General features: G+C 49.0%; 2 protein-coding genes across 9 annotated transcripts in view; one reads left to right on the forward strand and one right to left on the reverse strand.

Annotated features, from left to right (window-relative positions):
* Positions 1-1,786, forward strand: part of LOC131185954 (protein FAM200A-like) — a 15,929-nt gene extending 14,143 nt beyond the window's left edge. For all 8 annotated transcript variants that reach the window (XR_009152273.1, XR_009152277.1, XR_009152274.1 and 5 more), the window contains one exon: positions 1,694-1,786. The gene's annotated coding sequence lies outside the window, so the exon portion shown is untranslated. The remainder of the gene's footprint in view (positions 1-1,693) is intronic.
* Positions 1-14,662, reverse strand: part of DIPK1B (divergent protein kinase domain 1B) — an 18,483-nt gene extending 3,821 nt beyond the window's left edge. Inside the window, exons 1-4 of the mRNA XM_058159021.1 lie at positions 14,533-14,662; positions 4,972-5,106; positions 3,727-3,834; positions 1,531-1,707 (exon numbers count right to left, since the gene is read on the reverse strand). Of these exons, the coding sequence (XP_058015004.1) occupies positions 1,531-1,707; positions 3,727-3,834; positions 4,972-5,106; positions 14,533-14,595 (483 nt within the window). The 5' untranslated portion in view covers positions 14,596-14,662. The remainder of the gene's footprint in view (positions 1-1,530; positions 1,708-3,726; positions 3,835-4,971; positions 5,107-14,532) is intronic.
* Positions 14,663-16,104: the final 1,442 nt, after the last annotated feature.

Raw genomic sequence — 16,104 nt, forward strand, 5'->3', positions numbered from 1 at the left:
TCTACCTATGAGTGGCTCACGGCAACAACAACAACAAAAAGCACACAATAAGATACATACAACCGAAAAATTCAATGTCCCCAAAAAAGCTGGCACCCTACAACATTCCCTGATGCATAGATATCCACAGTGCCTGTGCTCCAACCTCACAGGATCCCACCCGATCCCTGGGAAGAAGCCAACCTTTTTTAAGGTCTTCCTGAAGGGTGGGGGCTGGTGAGGGCTGCACAGAACGGAGGCCACACCGGAGAAGGAGCACTGACCAGGTCCCAATAGATGAGAGGCGGGTGCTGGAGTTCTCCCACTTCATCCGGCCTGATGGAGCCGGCAGAAATTCCCAGGGAGAGGCGGTCAAACAGACTGCCAGGCAGGGCTTTGAAGGTGACAATTGAATTGCATAATGAAGCAACCCTGGGCTTCTTTCTAACTGTCTCATCCTGCAGTCTTGGATGAAAGAGAGGGTTCATTTTATCATTTCTAAGATGGCCCTTTTAATCTGGAAGCTCCTCTTTCCATGGGGCAGTTGCAGCCCTCCTTAAAAAAGGCCTTCTCTCCAAATTTGAATTCAAATTCAAACCTTTATTGTCAGAGTACAAAGTGTTGTGGCTCCCGCCCCCGAACCTGGCCCCATGCCCGGAAGTGCCTTGGATCCGGGCCTGCTGCCAGAAAGTGATTTGGACAGTGAGGGGGAAGGGCCATCAGGACTTACCTCGGAAGCACTGGTTTCCCTGGATCAGCTCCAGGAGCCAGAAGCAGGCCAAGCGAAAGTGATAACGAGGCCTCCTTCTCCTGACTCTTTCCCTCCCCAGGCCACGCCTGCAGACCCAGCTGACAGCAATCAGGCTTGGCTCAATCCCAGATTTTGTAGGCAGGAGAGAAGAGAACAACAGAAGCAGGGGAGGGGCAGGCCTAGGAAGTGCTGAGTCATGGAGCCACACCCCACAGGATATAAAAGGCAGCAAGAGCTGGTGTGTCTCTTTGTATCAGGCAAATCCACGGATTGACTAAAGCTGAAGGTTGTGACTCACCAGCGTCTTGGCAGCCAACGAGGGCTCTTGGCAGACGCTGGCTCTTTTGCTGCCACAGCTGATAAGAGCCAGCTAATTAAGCCATCGTTCGGATGGAGGCGAGGAGGACATAACACAACATGTGTACCATGTTTTCCCCAAAACAAGACTGGGTCTTATATTAATTTTGGCTCCAAAAGACGCATTACGGCTCATTTTCCTGTTAAGTCTTATTTTGGGGGAAATATAGTACTAACCACCTCCGTCTGGTTGACAATCTTAACTGGATCTTATTTTGGGGGTTGGGTCTTATTTTCGGGGAAACAGGGTACTCTGAGATTGGCTGAGCCTCCCTTTATGCCCCCCCCAACACAATACAGCTCACAGTGGAAGACAACTCAACAAGCTCCTCTGCTCACACATTCTGTGGCCAGGGTCAGCCTGCCACATTGCGAGCCACAAATGCATGTGTGAATCAGCCCCTTGAGCCCATTCTTCTCCTGGGAATGGAGAGGCCACTCACTTTCAAGAAATTCAGAAGCATCTCCCGGAATTCATCCATGGACGTCCCCCTCGTTGGCTTGTTGAAGAGAACCACGTCTCTCCTGGGGTCTGTATCTGGGTTGCTGTCGGCCTTCAGGGCTTCTTCCAAGCCGCATTTGATAATTATTTCTCTCTCCTTCCAGAGGCCGCTGTAGACCTGCAAGATACAACAAAAATGGAGCCTGGGAACTGTGTTAGCTACTTTAACCTCAGCAGCTGGAGACTTACAATGTACATTGTTTCGACTTATGACTGTGATTGAGCCCAGAATTTTGCTTGGTAAGTCCTGACAGTTGTAAAGTGGGTCATCACGTGACCATGCCTGACTTTTTTATGTGGCCGTCGTTAAATGAACACCACCAGTTGTAAAGAAGATGCAGAGGTTGTTAATTGAACCCATTGTACACTATGGGGCATTGGTTTTTTTTTTTTTGCAAAAATGGAAAGTATACGCTGAGCTTATCAATCGAAAGGTCGACAGTTCAGCAGTTCGAATCCCTAGTGCTGCCTAACGGGGTGAGCTCCCGTTACTTGTCCCAGCTTCTGCCAACCTAGCAGTTCGAAAGCACGTAAAAAATGCAAGTAGAAAAAATAGGGACCATCTTTGGTGGGAAGGTAACAGCATTCCGTCCGTTGAGTCATGCCGGCCACATGACCACAGAGACGTCTTCGGACAGCGCTGGCTCTTCAGCTTTGAAACGGAGATAAGCACCGCCCCCTAGAGTTGGAAACGGCTAGCACGTATGTGCGAGTACCTTTACCTTTACCTTTACCTAGGATAAAAACTGCGAATCACAGTCATGCAACTGTTTCCCTGTATGCCGACCCTGAAGATGACGTGTGTAGCTATATTTTATTGTAGCTTTCGTATTCTTTTTTCTATTGGCTTTTAGGTTTGTAAGTGTAAAATTTAATACTATTTCAGGCTTGCCACTTTCCAACGGTTGCAAGGGTTTTTTTTTGTAAAGATAAAGGGGGAATATTATGTCTAGGTGGCATTCCTTTCCCGTGGGAACAGAAAAGATGCTTGCAGCTGGACAAAGGTGGAGTTTGAAGTCACCAGACTGTTGGATTGGGAATTGATTGGAGATTGTGGCTGAGGGGGGAAGTTTCATACTTTTGCTTTTATTTGGTGTAATTCCCAATCTGGTTCAGAGTCGGAATTACACAAAGTCCTTGCCGGTTTAATGAGCACCTAATAAATAGACCTTTAAAGGAAGATGGATGCTTTGGATTTTATCTTTTGGGGCATGTTACTTGGAGGCTTAACACTATATAAATGTGGGCTGGTTGCCAAATGCCCCAAATGCAATCACATCATCATGGGGAGAAGGATGTCAGAACTTTGAATCTGTGTCACGAGTCTCTTTTTCAGCGTTTTCTTGGCTCTGGAAAGCAGAAAAAAACACTTCATTTTCAGATCTGAGCTTTCCCTGAGGAGAGAGCCCAAGGCATATCTCAGAATTGGTGGTAGAACTCAATTCAGCCAGAAAACTTGAGTTTTCTCAAGGCAGAGCTCCAAGTTGAAAAAACAAACACATACGCAAGTTCTCCTGGCTCTGGAAAGCAGAAAAACCACTTCATTTTCAGATTTGAGGTTTTCCTGAGAAGGGAAAAAGTCAAGGACCCCTTGTACGGGTTTCTTGAGACCTCTCAGATCCAACTTGTTTCTGCCTTTCCTAAATCTCATCCTGTCCCAGTTCATATAATTTAAACCAGGGATCAGCGACAGATTACTCTGAGCATCTGGATTTCCACGATATCCCTATGCAACAGCTGTAGACCCTGAATATTCACTTTTTTTTAATGAATAGAATGGCGCTATAACAGAGTTGGAAGGGACCTTGAAGGTCTTCTAGCCCAATCCCCTGCTCAAGCAAGAGACCCTGTTCCATTCTGTAGAAATGGCTGTCCAATCTCTTCTTGAAAACTTTCAAGAAGATCATGAAAGCTCCAGTGACAGACACGCCCAAAACCCAGAGTACTGGAGTTCTCTTATAAATCAAAGATAATATTATCTTGGAGTAGAGTTCCGTGTCAGCCAGGCTACATTTTCGTCCAGTTCTCTGAAGTTACTTTTTCTGAAAAAAACAAATTTTCCACATTTTTCCAGAGACAGCCCAGCCCATCCTAAACAAGAAACTTGTCCTCAGCGTAAATAATGTAAAGGACTTACCTGCTGGGTGGGAGAAGGTGATAAGCAGTGTTCAAATACCAAGGTGTGGTCCTCACAAAGGTCTTTGCACATTGATCCCGAAATGATGCCTTTGTTGTACTGATCACACTGAAAGAGAGAGAGGGGAGCATCTCTTTGGCTGGGAGGAATCATGAGTACTTCCTGCCTTATAAACCCAGGTTACGAATATTTTATCTACTTAACAATACTGAAAAACTGCTTCCATCGATTAAAAAAAAGGACTGTGGGCAATTTATTATTTATTAAATACTGGTCCTCAAGTTTCTCCCTTATTATAATGGCCCCTCTAGTAGCCAAATCAGAGGAGGTGGTGGCCTGGGAGTCAGGGTTAGCATCAAGGCAACCTGAGAGCTCCGAGGTGTCAGTTTTGGAAGCCATATTAGGCTGGAAGCTTCCGTGCTGCCACTTTCTCATGTGTGGGAAAGTAGGAGGGGGGGATTTAGTAGAGGGGTTGTCTTTAGACATAATAGCGTTCTTCCCGTCGGTCAAGGTCAGGCCGATCCTGCATCTGGAGGTGGAGTGGTCGGAGTGATGTCTCGAGATGGGATGGATGATGATTGGAGCATGTGATCGACTGAAGGGTGAGGGATGGTTTTGGGGGTTTTGATTTACTGAGGGAAAACCCGGACCTCTCAGATTCGGGTTTTCCCAGATGTGTCAGTTTACCTATTCTAGTAAATAGAACTTTGAAAAATGTTTGCTTCAGAGTTTTTACTTGGAGTTGGGGGGTTTTCTGGAACGCTGACATGAGGGGGAAGAGGGAATGGAGCTGTTAGAGAGAGACAGAGATGGAGCCTAGGCCGTCTGTCAGCTCTCAGATGGAAAGTCAGCCCCCGGATCTGGAGGTGGCTGATGCGGAAGAGGAGGGTCCAGTGCCTGATGTGTGGCTGCACAGAAGGCAGAGGAGAGGAGAGCAGTGGAAATCTATGAGCTGATCCTTGGGATGGAAGAGCCACCGCTGCTAGTGTAGCCCCACCTTACCTCTGGGGATAAAAGCCAGGGGGCAGAGATGAATAGATGTGGCAGACAACTATTAATCTCCTGGCTGAACAGACTTGTTAGCCTGCTTTGAGAGACAGACTTATTGCCGGGGCTGCTGGCACTCTTAATTAAGGAATCATTGCTTCAACTACAGAGGGTTTGCCGTGTTGTGGTCCACCTGGAAGCTGCCCTGCCCTCGCTTCTCTGCTGGCCGGAGGAGCTCCTCCCAAGAGAAACACTCACAATGATCGCTTGGCAGACGTGTCCCCGGCAGAGCTCGGAGTAGGACGAATAATGCATGTACACCATCCAGCTGCCCACAAAAATGCCCAGCCAGGCGAAGAAGAGGTACTTCACTTTGATGCCAGGAAGGCGGCTCTGATAGGAGAGAAACAAAGCAAAGGGGGTCAGCACGTTCCAATGGCTACAAGGCGCCATTCCGGACGTCCCTGGCTGCAATGGAGGGTGGTGCCACCCGGCATGCCTTGGCCGGTCTCAGAAGCTAAGTCAGATGGGGCTAGTGAAAGATCAGTAAGAAAGCTAAGAAGTGCAATTAAAAGTTTAACTAGAAGCATTTTTGCCTTTGGGCTGTGATGGAACGCTCTGGTTAGGATTCATTCATAAAATAACATAGAATAAAGAGAGTTGGGACCTTGGAGGTCTTCTAGTCCAACCCCCTGCTGAAGCAGGAGACCACGCTGTCCAATCTCTACTTGAAAACCTGACTTCCCATCAAACAAAACGAATCACAAAGAGCTCCAGTTCTTCCCTACCTAGTGTGTTGTGTGAACCCAGTCCTTGTGCCAGAGAACTCAGAAATCGCGGTGGTTTAATGCCTGCCTTTGAACTGATTAATTGCTTGATTAAATCACTTTAAAAGTAATTTGCATACAAAGCAGGCGGCCTCCCTAGGGGACAGATATTAACCGAAAAGCAGACAGTGTGTTCTCTCAATAGAGGAATGCAGAAGCATTCAACTAGCTCCCCTGCTGGCTTGGTTCCCTCCGCAGATGCCCACCGGGCGTCTACACCACAAATCTCTGGTCCAGGAGTCACCAGGATAACCCTGTGCAGAGCAAGAACCACAACCTGCTACAATAAAGATGGCACCCTTTTACCATCAAGCTAACAATTGTAGCTTTTATTTGGGCTGTAGGTCACATAAAGGCAGGTTTTCCTAATCTGTCAGCTGTAACCTCAAAAGCACTTTGAATGAATTTCAATGTGGAGAAAAGCAGAGTTTTACATTTAGGCAGGAAAAATCAAAGGTGTAGATTAGGAGAGACCTGGCTCAAAAACAGTAACTGGGAGAGAGACCTTGGTGTCCTTAGTGGACTTGAATAAGAGTCAGCCGTGTGCAGCAGCAGCCCAAAAAGCTGGTACAATCCTGGGTTGTATAAACAGAGGCATAGACGCAACCTCACGAAGAGGAAGAGGAGCGAAGTACTATTACCACTATATAATCCTAGGAAGATCACACCTGGAATACCACAACACAATTTTGTTATGTTGGATTTGCAAAGGAGACTCGTTAAAAGTTTTGAAAGAATTGGTGAGAAAAGACAAAGAAAAACAACTAGGTTCTAGTTAGGACAGTGTTGGCAAACCTTTTCAGCACCGACTGCCGAAATGGGGGTGCGCACACAAGCGCGCATGTGCCAGAAACTGGAAGAGCAGCCGCCCAGTGTGCCGGTAACCGGAAGATGATCTTCCAGTTACCAGCACACACATGCCTGCCGGCCACCTGGTCTTTTGGTTTCTGCCAAGCATGCATGAGTGAAGACCAGCTGTCGTGTCCCACGGCCGGGTCTGACGGCCGGGTCTGGAAAATCTGTATCAAGCATGGCCACGAAGCCTCTGCAGCTTTGCCAAAGTCCTGTCAGAGTTCTCAGGGCAGGCAGGAATCCAAGGTATGACTTCAGCAACCAGATTAGACTTTGCCTGACTCAAGGAATGCCAGAAAGCAGATCCTTTATATAGGCCATGGGGTGTAGCTCCATGACTCAGCACTTATCCAAGCCTGCCCCTCTCTTCCTTTTGCTGACATCACCTCTCCATTCTCCGGAAGCGGGGATCTGTCCACCCTTCGTCTGCCTGCCCAGCTGCCGGCAATTCCAGCTCGTGACTGGCTTCATGCTCATCATGCTCACACGCTGTGGGGAGGGAGGTTTATTTGCTCAGTCTGTCCGGGCATGGTGCCAGGGCTGGGGGCTGGAGGCATGCCAGGCCATTCATCTTCATTATCAGTCTCTGGCTGAGATAGCAGGAGATGGGAAGGGCCCGGCTGCGGAGAGGGGGGCAAGTGAGGCACAACACCAGCTGGCTGACACGCCAGAACCTGGAAGAGCAATGGGGGACGGCTCACGTGCCTGGAGAGATGGCTCTGTGTGCCACTTCCGGCACGTATGCCATAGATTCGCCATCACCAACCCAATCAAATGTTTGCCCAGTCTCTTCTTGAAGAATTACAGTGAATGAACACCCACAACTTCTGGAGGGAAGCCGTTCCACTGGTTAATTGTTCTTACTGACAGGAAATTTCTCCTTAATTGTAGATTGGATCTCTCTTTGATAATTTTACATCCGTTACGTCTTGTCCTGCCCTCAGGTGCATTGGAGAATAGGTTGTCCCCCTCTTCTTTGATAGCCCCTCAAATATTGGAACACTGCTATCATGTCACCGTTAGTTCTCCTTTTCACCAGCCTAGACATACCCAGTTCTTGCAACTTAGCCTCCAGCCCTCTAATTTCCCTCTGGGTCATAGGCCCCGTAGTCAAACTGCTCTTAACTGTTTGAGAAGAAGGTCTGTAGAGATTCTCAGTCATCCAGGTCATGGTTGACCCAAAGGTGTTTTTTTCAAGAGGCAACTGGACTTGGTTTTTTCTTTGAAGAGGTTTTGCTTCTCATCCAAGAAGCTTCTTCAGCTCTGACTGGATGGTAGGGAATGGAAGGATTTCACTGAGAAGCTAAACATCTTCAAAACAAACAAACAAAAAAAAACAACAAAGTCCATTTACCTCCTGAAAAAGCACCTTTGGGACAACCATGACCTGGATGTCTGAGAATCTCTACAGACTTTTAGCTATGCAATTTGGGATGAACATCCTTTGAATGGGGTGGGAGTAGGAATGGATTTCCAGAGGAAAAATTGCAGATGACAGGAACCATTTGCACCACTCAGGTGATCCTGAGGACACAGATAAATTTCCAAGTGCTTCAACGGCCCTCAGAAAGGATTCCAATGACCAGCTGTCTGCAAGAAATATAAATCCTTCCATTTCCCCACTATCTTGTCAGAGCTGAAGAAGCTTCTTGGATGAGAAGCGAAATGTCTTCAACAAAAAAAAACAACAAAGTCCATTTACCTCCTGAAAAAGCACCTTTGGGACAACCATGACCTGGATGTCTGAGAATCTCTACAGACTTTTAGCTATGCAATTTGGGATGAACATCCTTTGAATGGGGTGGGAGTAGGAATGGATTTCCAGAGGAAAAATTGCAGATGACAGGAACCATTTGCACCACTCAGGTGATCCTGAGGACACAGATAAATTTCCAAGTGCTTCAACGGCCCTCAGAAAGGATTCCAATGACCAGCTGTCTGCAAGAAATATAAATCCTTCCATTTCCCCACTATCTTGTCAGAGCTGAAGAAGCTTCTTGGATGAGAAGCGAAATGTCTTCAACAAAAAAAACAAAAAACAAAATCCAGTTGCCTCCTGAAAAAGCACCTTTGGGATGTTTGAGAGAAGGCTCTTCTAACATTCATCTGCCTGTGAATCCCTCATTCCATGTTCTGGATGCAGGATCATGAAACACCAAGAGGCCTTTCAGGTGTTTTGAGAAGGGCCTCATGCTGCTTCGCACTGTTACCTTTTCCAGCCTGGATATACTCATTTCTTTTCAGAGGACTTCTCTTTCCCTGCTCAGTGACTCTGAATCCTCTTAACAGGGTGGATTTCATTTAGTAACAGGAACAGAGTTGGAAGGGACCTTGGAGGTCATCTAGTCCAACCCCCTGCTCATGCAGGAGATCTGTACTAGGGATTCGAACCGACAAACTGCCGACCTTTCTGATCGACGAGCTCAGCCACTGAGCCACCTAGTCAGACTTTTAAATCAAGTCAATTTAAATGATGATTTAAATCATGATTTAGTAAAAGGGCTTGATTTAAATCAGCTTGATTTAAATAGTAATTTTTAAAAAGCAACTATCATCTCTGTCCTGCAGCGGCTCCTCCTCTGACCCACTGTTGACTCACCAACAGTCCCAATATCCTGCTACATAACTAAGCTCCATTTCATGCTGAATGAACTAAATTATTAATGTATCTTAACTAGGAAGCTATCTTTAGATATATTTTTTTACTCCCAAAGCATTTTGTTAAAATAACTTTGATTAAAAAATAAATCAGATTTAAATTTTAAAAAATCCGATTTTTTGATTTTTCTAAAAAAAAAAAAAATCATCGATTTTTATCCACCCTGCCTAATGCCGAGCCCAGGGCTGCAGTATTCACAACGGGATCTGATTAAAGCAGAATAAAGTGAAATGATGATTGCCCGTGATTTGGAAACGTACCTCTGCTGTTGCAACCCTAAAATTACATTTGGTTTTCATGGAGCCAGACAACAGGGCTGACTCAACAGAGGTATGAGGTCCATCTCTGAACACCTGTCCATCTGAAGTTGTCCATTTAGCAAAGAATTTTGCTTTTCGATTTTTTTGGATGTCATTCCGTTCCTTTCAAACTATCTCTCTAAACCTCTGAAGATTGTTCTGAGTATCATTTCTGCCTGATAGAATGTGAATCATGGGAGATTTTTAAAGATGAGGTTAGAGAACCATTTGTCCAGAATGGTGGGTCTCCTGCTTGAGCAGGGGGTTGGACTAGAAGACCTCCAAGGTCCCTTCCAATTTTGTCTTGTTAAGAGGAACGAAGATGATCAGGGGTCTGGAGGTTAAACTGTATGATGAATCCGTTAAGGGAACTGGGCATGTTTAATCTAACCAAGAGAAAGACTAGGGGGTGACATGATAGCTGTTGTGGTCCGTCAGCAGCCTACGGAGCTGGCAACGGAGTCGGACAGCGATGAGGCTGAGGTGGGGCCAGGGCCATTGGGAATCTAGGTGCGGACTCCAGAGCCTCCAGAGCCTGATAGTAGTGAGGCAAAGGAACAGGAGGAGCCTGTTCCTAATGCACACATGAGAAGAGCTGCCAGAAGGCAAGAGCAGCTCAAGCAGAAAGGACAACTCGGGAGTAGGGCCAAGAGATGATTGGCCCCTCCCATAAGGCTTAAAACAGACCAGCACCGGTGTTTCAGCTTGCCAGAAAACAACGTTGTAGCTGCGTCCTCTGCTTCATGAATAACTTTGTTTTTGTGACTTCTGGATGTTTACCAGGAAGTGCCTTTGGCAGTTTGCCTAATTGGACTGAGGTTTGTGAGATAACTGAAGAGTTTGTGTTTGGGAGGCATTTGTTTTACTTGGAATTGAATGACGCTGGGAATGGGATAGTTCCCAACTGTTCGAATAAAGTTTATTTTTCTACGGACTAAGTTTGTTGCTACCTACTTGGGCCTGGGTCACAACAATAGCCCTCTTCCAATATTTGAGGGGATGTCACAGAGAAGTGGGGGGGGGGGTCGGCCTATTTCCAGAGCACAAGAAGACAGGACAAGAAGTAACGGCACGGAAGCTTATCAGGGAGAGAACCAACGTAGAGCTAAGGAGAAATTTCCTGACAGAACAATTAACCAGAGGAATAGTCTTCAGAAGTTGTGGGTACTCTATCACTGGAGGTTTTTAAGAGGAGCCTGGACAACCATTTGTCCGGAAGGTAGAGGGTCTCCTGACAGCAGGGGTTGGACTAGAAGACCTCCAAGGTTCCTTCTAACTCTGTTATTCAATTTAGAATGAATGAGCTGGAAGGGACCTTGGAGGTCTTCTAGTCCAGCCCTGTACTCAAGCAGGAGAGAACCTATACTATTCAGAATGCTCTTTCTTAAACTTTCTTAAACTTTGTTCATCACAAATGTTACTGAATTGAGTTGCAGACAAACTATTGTCTGCAACTCAATTGTTTAGGGGAAAACTCCTGGCATCATTTAAATAGGCCACTCTGAATAGTGTAGAAAGTTAGCACCCACCCTCTCCTCGAAGAATGAAATATTCTGGGAAATATTAAAAAGGCAGAATATTATATTTCCCTAAAGGAGAAACACGCTCTTGGAAAGCAGCCCTCACCTTTCTTAATAGCTCCAGCAAGACTGGGCCAGCCTGTCTACAAGACAAAAGGCCTTCAGCTTTAGGGTGATGGGATTATCCTTCAGGGCAAAGCCATTCAGCCACAATAGGAACTGCATTGCATCAGCCCAAGTTTCAACCAAGCTTGATTCAGAAAACCTACAGAGTTAGCTATGACCCCTGCATAGCCCCCTGGGAATCTGACAACCAATAGAATACATTTCTTGCACAGGAACAGGAAGCTCAAGGGCAAGGCCCAAGAGAGGGTAACCCTCACTCTCTACACCATGTGTTCAGCTGGTTCAGGACCTCGAACCCATTTGGTCCTGTCCATCAATAAAGCATCTTTCCAATCAGCATCCATGTTTCCAGGTTCTTTCTCCCCACTTGGAATGAACCAGATGGATATTTCTTCCAACAACAGCAATCTTACATTTTCCAAAGCAATCTTCTGGATTCAGATCATAGAGCCTCATCCCAAAAGGCTTGGCTTGGGTTGCATATCTTTGGGCCAAAAATTAGCCTCAGGGACCTCAAAGGAGACCCAAAAAAAGAGAGGGTTTTGAAAATGAAGGATACCTCCAAAACTAGGGTCTGGGCAAAGGTTCTGACTCTAAAACCACTTTCAGCAGCAAAAATATATACAAGCAGAAACGTCCCTGAGCGTACATGGAATACTTTTCACTCACCAGAGAACTACAGTTAGTCCTCGACTTATGACCACAACTGAGCCTAAAATTTATGTGGGACTTTTGTTAAGTATGCCTTGCCCCATTTTACGATCTTTCTTGCCACCATCATTAAGTGAATCATGGCAGTTGTTACATTAGTGACATAGTTGTTAAGTGAATCTGATATCCCATTGACTTTGCCAGTCAGAAGGTCTTAAAAGGGGACCCGTCATAAATATGAACCACCTGCCCAAGCATCCAAATTTTGATCACGTGAGCCTGGGATGCTGCTGCAACAGTTGTAAATGTGAAAAACTGTCATAAGTCAATTTTTTTCAGTGACATAATTCTGCACAGTCACTAAATAAACTGTTGTAAGTCTAGGACTATAGCTACAGTTGTTGATTCCTCTCTGAGGTTGCTTCATAAAAATAACAGGGATAATTTCCAGACAAGAACATAATCCTGACCGTTCCTGGTAGGAAATGCACATATTTTTTTTCAGAATTTGTGGGAGGAGAGAATTGCCAAGGGCTCCGTCTTCCTTCCCATTATGACCCCTGCATAGCCCCCTGGGAATCTGACAACCAATAGAATACATTTCTTGCACAGGAACAGGAAGCTCAAGGGCAAGGCCCAAGAGAGGGTAACCCTCACTCTCTACACCATGTGTTCAGCTGGTTCAGGACCTCGAACCCATTTGGTCCTGTCCATCAATAAAGCATCTTTCCAATCAGCATCCATGTTTCCAGGTTCTTTCTCCCCACTTGGAATGAACCAGATGGATATTTCTTCCAACAACAGCAATCTTACATTTTCCAAAGCAATCTTCTGGATTCAGATCATAGAGCCTCATCCCAAAAGGCTTGGCTTGGGTTGCATATCTTTGGGCCAAAAATTAGCCTCAGGGACCTCAAAGGAGACCCAAAAAAAGAGAGGGTTTTGAAAATGAAGGATACCTCCAAAACTAGGGTCTGGGCAAAGGTTCTGACTCTAAAACCACTTTCAGCAGCAAAAATATATACAAGCAGAAACGTCCCTGAGCGTACATGGAATACTTTTCACTCACCAGAGAACTACAGTTAGTCCTCGACTTATGACCACAACTGAGCCTAAAATTTATGTGGGACTTTTGTTAAGTATGCCTTGCCCCATTTTACGATCTTTCTTGCCACCATCATTAAGTGAATCATGGCAGTTGTTACATTAGTGACATAGTTGTTAAGTGAATCTGATATCCCATTGACTTTGCCAGTCAGAAGGTCTTAAAAGGGGACCCGTCATAAATATGAACCACCTGCCCAAGCATCCAAATTTTGATCACGTGAGCCTGGGATGCTGCTGCAACAGTTGTAAATGTGAAAAACTGTCATAAGTCAATTTTTTTCAGTGACATAATTCTGCACAGTCACTAAATAAACTGTTGTAAGTCTAGGACTATAGCTACAGTTGTTGATTCCTCTCTGAGGTTGCTTCATAAAAATAACAGGGATAATTTCCAGACAAGAACATAATCCTGACCGTTCCTGGTAGGAAATGCACATATTTTTTTTCAGAATTTGTGGGAGGAGAGAATTGCCAAGGGCTCCGTCTTCCTTCCCATTATGACCCCTGCAAAAAGGAAGCATCTTGTTCCCAGGGACAAACCAACTTTTTATCTTTACTGGGCTAATAAATAATAGAACCAGGATAAATAATAAATAATAGGACCAATGTTAGCTTCTAAACTCCCTCCTGGAAAATCCATCCTGCTTGCTTGAAGTTCTGCTTCAGCAGGTCATTCCTAGGATAGTCCTGATTTTCATTTCAGCCCCGCCCACCTCCCCCCCCAACCCCCAGTCAGAGTATCTACAACTTCCTCTTCCTGGACCCCAAAGAAACAAAGAGCTGAGTTGCCTTTGCAACCCATTGATTTTCCATCTAGGTCTGCAAAAAATAAAAAATAAAAAAAATTGCTTGCTTCATGCAATCTCAAGTTTTGGGGCCAACTTCAGCCAGCTGTAGAGAAGAAGAAGAGTACAAGTGAAGGATAACAATTGGAAACAATGAACGTTAAGGCTCTTTCCTATCAGGACAGATGCTGTCTCTCCCCTCCCTCCCTCTCGCTCTCACACACAGACCCTTGAAGAGGAAGAGGAGCAGGTCAATTTTTGCAAAGACCAAGAGCACCTGCGCTCCAGAGCCTTTTGGGCACAGTAGGTTGGGCTCAGACGACCCATCCTGAACCTGGGTTACCAGCCTATAATATCATTGATTGTCAAATAATCAGCGACGCTCCGAGAAATCGTGAAGCCCCGCTCCGGTTTCACGCGATGGCCCGGGTCCCCCCCTCCCCCCCCACCGGGCAATACGCCGCCCCAGGGCCCCCTCCCCCAACGCCTCCCAGCCCAGCCTCCAGGGTCGTCCGGGGGGGTTTATGGGCGAGGTGGGGACGGGGGAGAAGAAGGTCCGGCGGCTCCGTCCCAGGGGCGACCCGACCGGAGAAGCCGCAGCCTCCGGCAGCGCTTCCCAAAGCGGCCCCGTTGCCCATCCGGAAGCCGGAGCTGGCAGAAGGCCGGACCCCGTTTGCATCAAAGCCCCCCCCCACCCCGGCGCCAGCCTCGATCCCTGCCGAGACCCTGCGGAGCTCCCCGCCGCCGTGCCCACTGCCTCCCCTCCCGCTCCTCTTCTTCCTCCTCCTCTTCCTCTTCCTCCTCTTCTTCCTCTCCGTCCTCCTCCCTCCTCTTCTTCTTCCTCTTCTTCCTCCTCCCACCCTTTTCCTCTCCTCCTCCTCCTCCCACCCTCCTCTTCTTCCTCTTCCCACCCTCCCCTCTCCCTCTCCCTCTTCTTCTTCCTCCTCCTCCTCCTCTTCTTCTTCCTCCTCCCACCCCTCCCCGCCGGCTCACCTGCAGGCCTTTGGAGAGCGGGCAGAAAACCACCAGCTGCACGAACCTCCGGAACCGCCGCATGCTGGGCGGGCCGGCTGGCTGGCTCTCCTCGCCGGCTCTGGCCCCAGCGCTCCGGGAAGGCTCGGGCGACCCCGGCGGAGGATCGGCCGGGGAAAGATCTGGCGGGGAGGTGGGGACGGGGGAGAAGAAGGTCCGGCGGCTCCGTCCCAGGGGCGACCCGACCGGAGAAGCCGCAGCCTCCGGCAGCGCTTCCCAAAGCGGCCCCGTTGCCCATCCGGGAGCCGGGGCGGGGAGAAGGCCGGAGCCCGTTTGCATCAAAGCCCCCCCCCACCCCGGCGCCAGCCTCGATCCCTGCCCGAGACCCTGCGGAGCTCCCCCGCCGCCGTGCCCACTGCCTCCCCCTCCCGCTCCTCTTCTTCCTCCCTCCCCTCTTCCTCTTCCTCCTCTTCTTCCTCTCCGTCCTCCCTCCCCTCCTCTTCTTCTTCCTCCTCTTCTTCCTCCCTCCCCTCTCCCTCTCCCTCTTCCTCCTCCCACCTCCTCTTCTTCCTCTTCCCACCCTCCCCTCTCCCTCTCCCTCTTCTTCCTCTCCCTCCTCCCTCCCCTCTTCTTCTTCCTCCTCCCACCCCTCCCCCCGCCGGCTCACCTGCAGGCCTTTGGAGTGCGGGCAGAAAACCACCAGCTGCACGGACCTCCGGCACCGCCGCATGCTGGGCGGGCCGGCCGGCTGGCTGGCTCTCCTCGCCGGCCCTGGCCCCAGCGCTCCGGGAAGGCTCGGGGCGACCCCCGGCGGAGGATCGGCCGGGGGGAAAGATCTGGCGGGGAGGGAGGGACGGGAGAAGGTCCGGCGGCTCCGTCCCAGGGCGACCTGACCGGAGAAGCTGCAGCCTCCGGCAGCGCTTCCCAAAGCGGCCCTGTTGCCCATCCGGAAGCCGGAGCTGGCAGAAGGCCGGACCCCCGTTTGCATCAAAGCCCCCACCCCGGCGCCAGCCTCGATCCCTGCCTGAGACCCTGCGGAGCTCCCCGCCGCCGTGCCCACTGCCTCCCCTCCCGCTCCTCTTCTTCCTCCCTCCCCTCTCCCTCTTCCTCCTCTTCTTCCTCTCCGTCCTCCTCCCTCCTCTTCTTCTTCCTCTTCTTCCTCCTCCCACCCCTTTTCCTCTCCTCCCTCCTCCTCCCACCCCTCCTCTTCTTCCTCTTCCCACCCCTCCCCCTCTCCCTCTCCCTCTTCTTCCTCTCCCTCCTCCCTCCCCTCTTCTTCTTCCTCCTCCCACCCCTCCCCCCGCCGGCTCACCTGCAGGCCTTTGGAGAGCGGGCAGAAAACCACCAGCTGCACGAACCTCCGGAACCGCCGCATGCTGGGCGGGCCGGCCGGCTGGCTGGCTCTCCTCGCCGGCCCTGGCCCCAGCGCTCCGGGAAGGCCCCGGGCGACCCCCGGCGGAGGATCGGCCGGGGGGAAAGATCTGGCGGGGGGAGGGGAGGGGACGGGGGGGGAGAGGCGGCGCTGCGCTGAGCGAGGATGGGGCCGGCGAACCGGAGGGAGGCGGGCGAGGGGCGAGGCAGCCCAGGCCTCCC

The sequence above is a fragment of the Ahaetulla prasina genome, chromosome 16 (genome assembly GCF_028640845.1).
Source record: "Ahaetulla prasina isolate Xishuangbanna chromosome 16, ASM2864084v1, whole genome shotgun sequence".
Classification (NCBI taxonomy): Eukaryota; Metazoa; Chordata; class Lepidosauria; order Squamata; family Colubridae; genus Ahaetulla; species Ahaetulla prasina.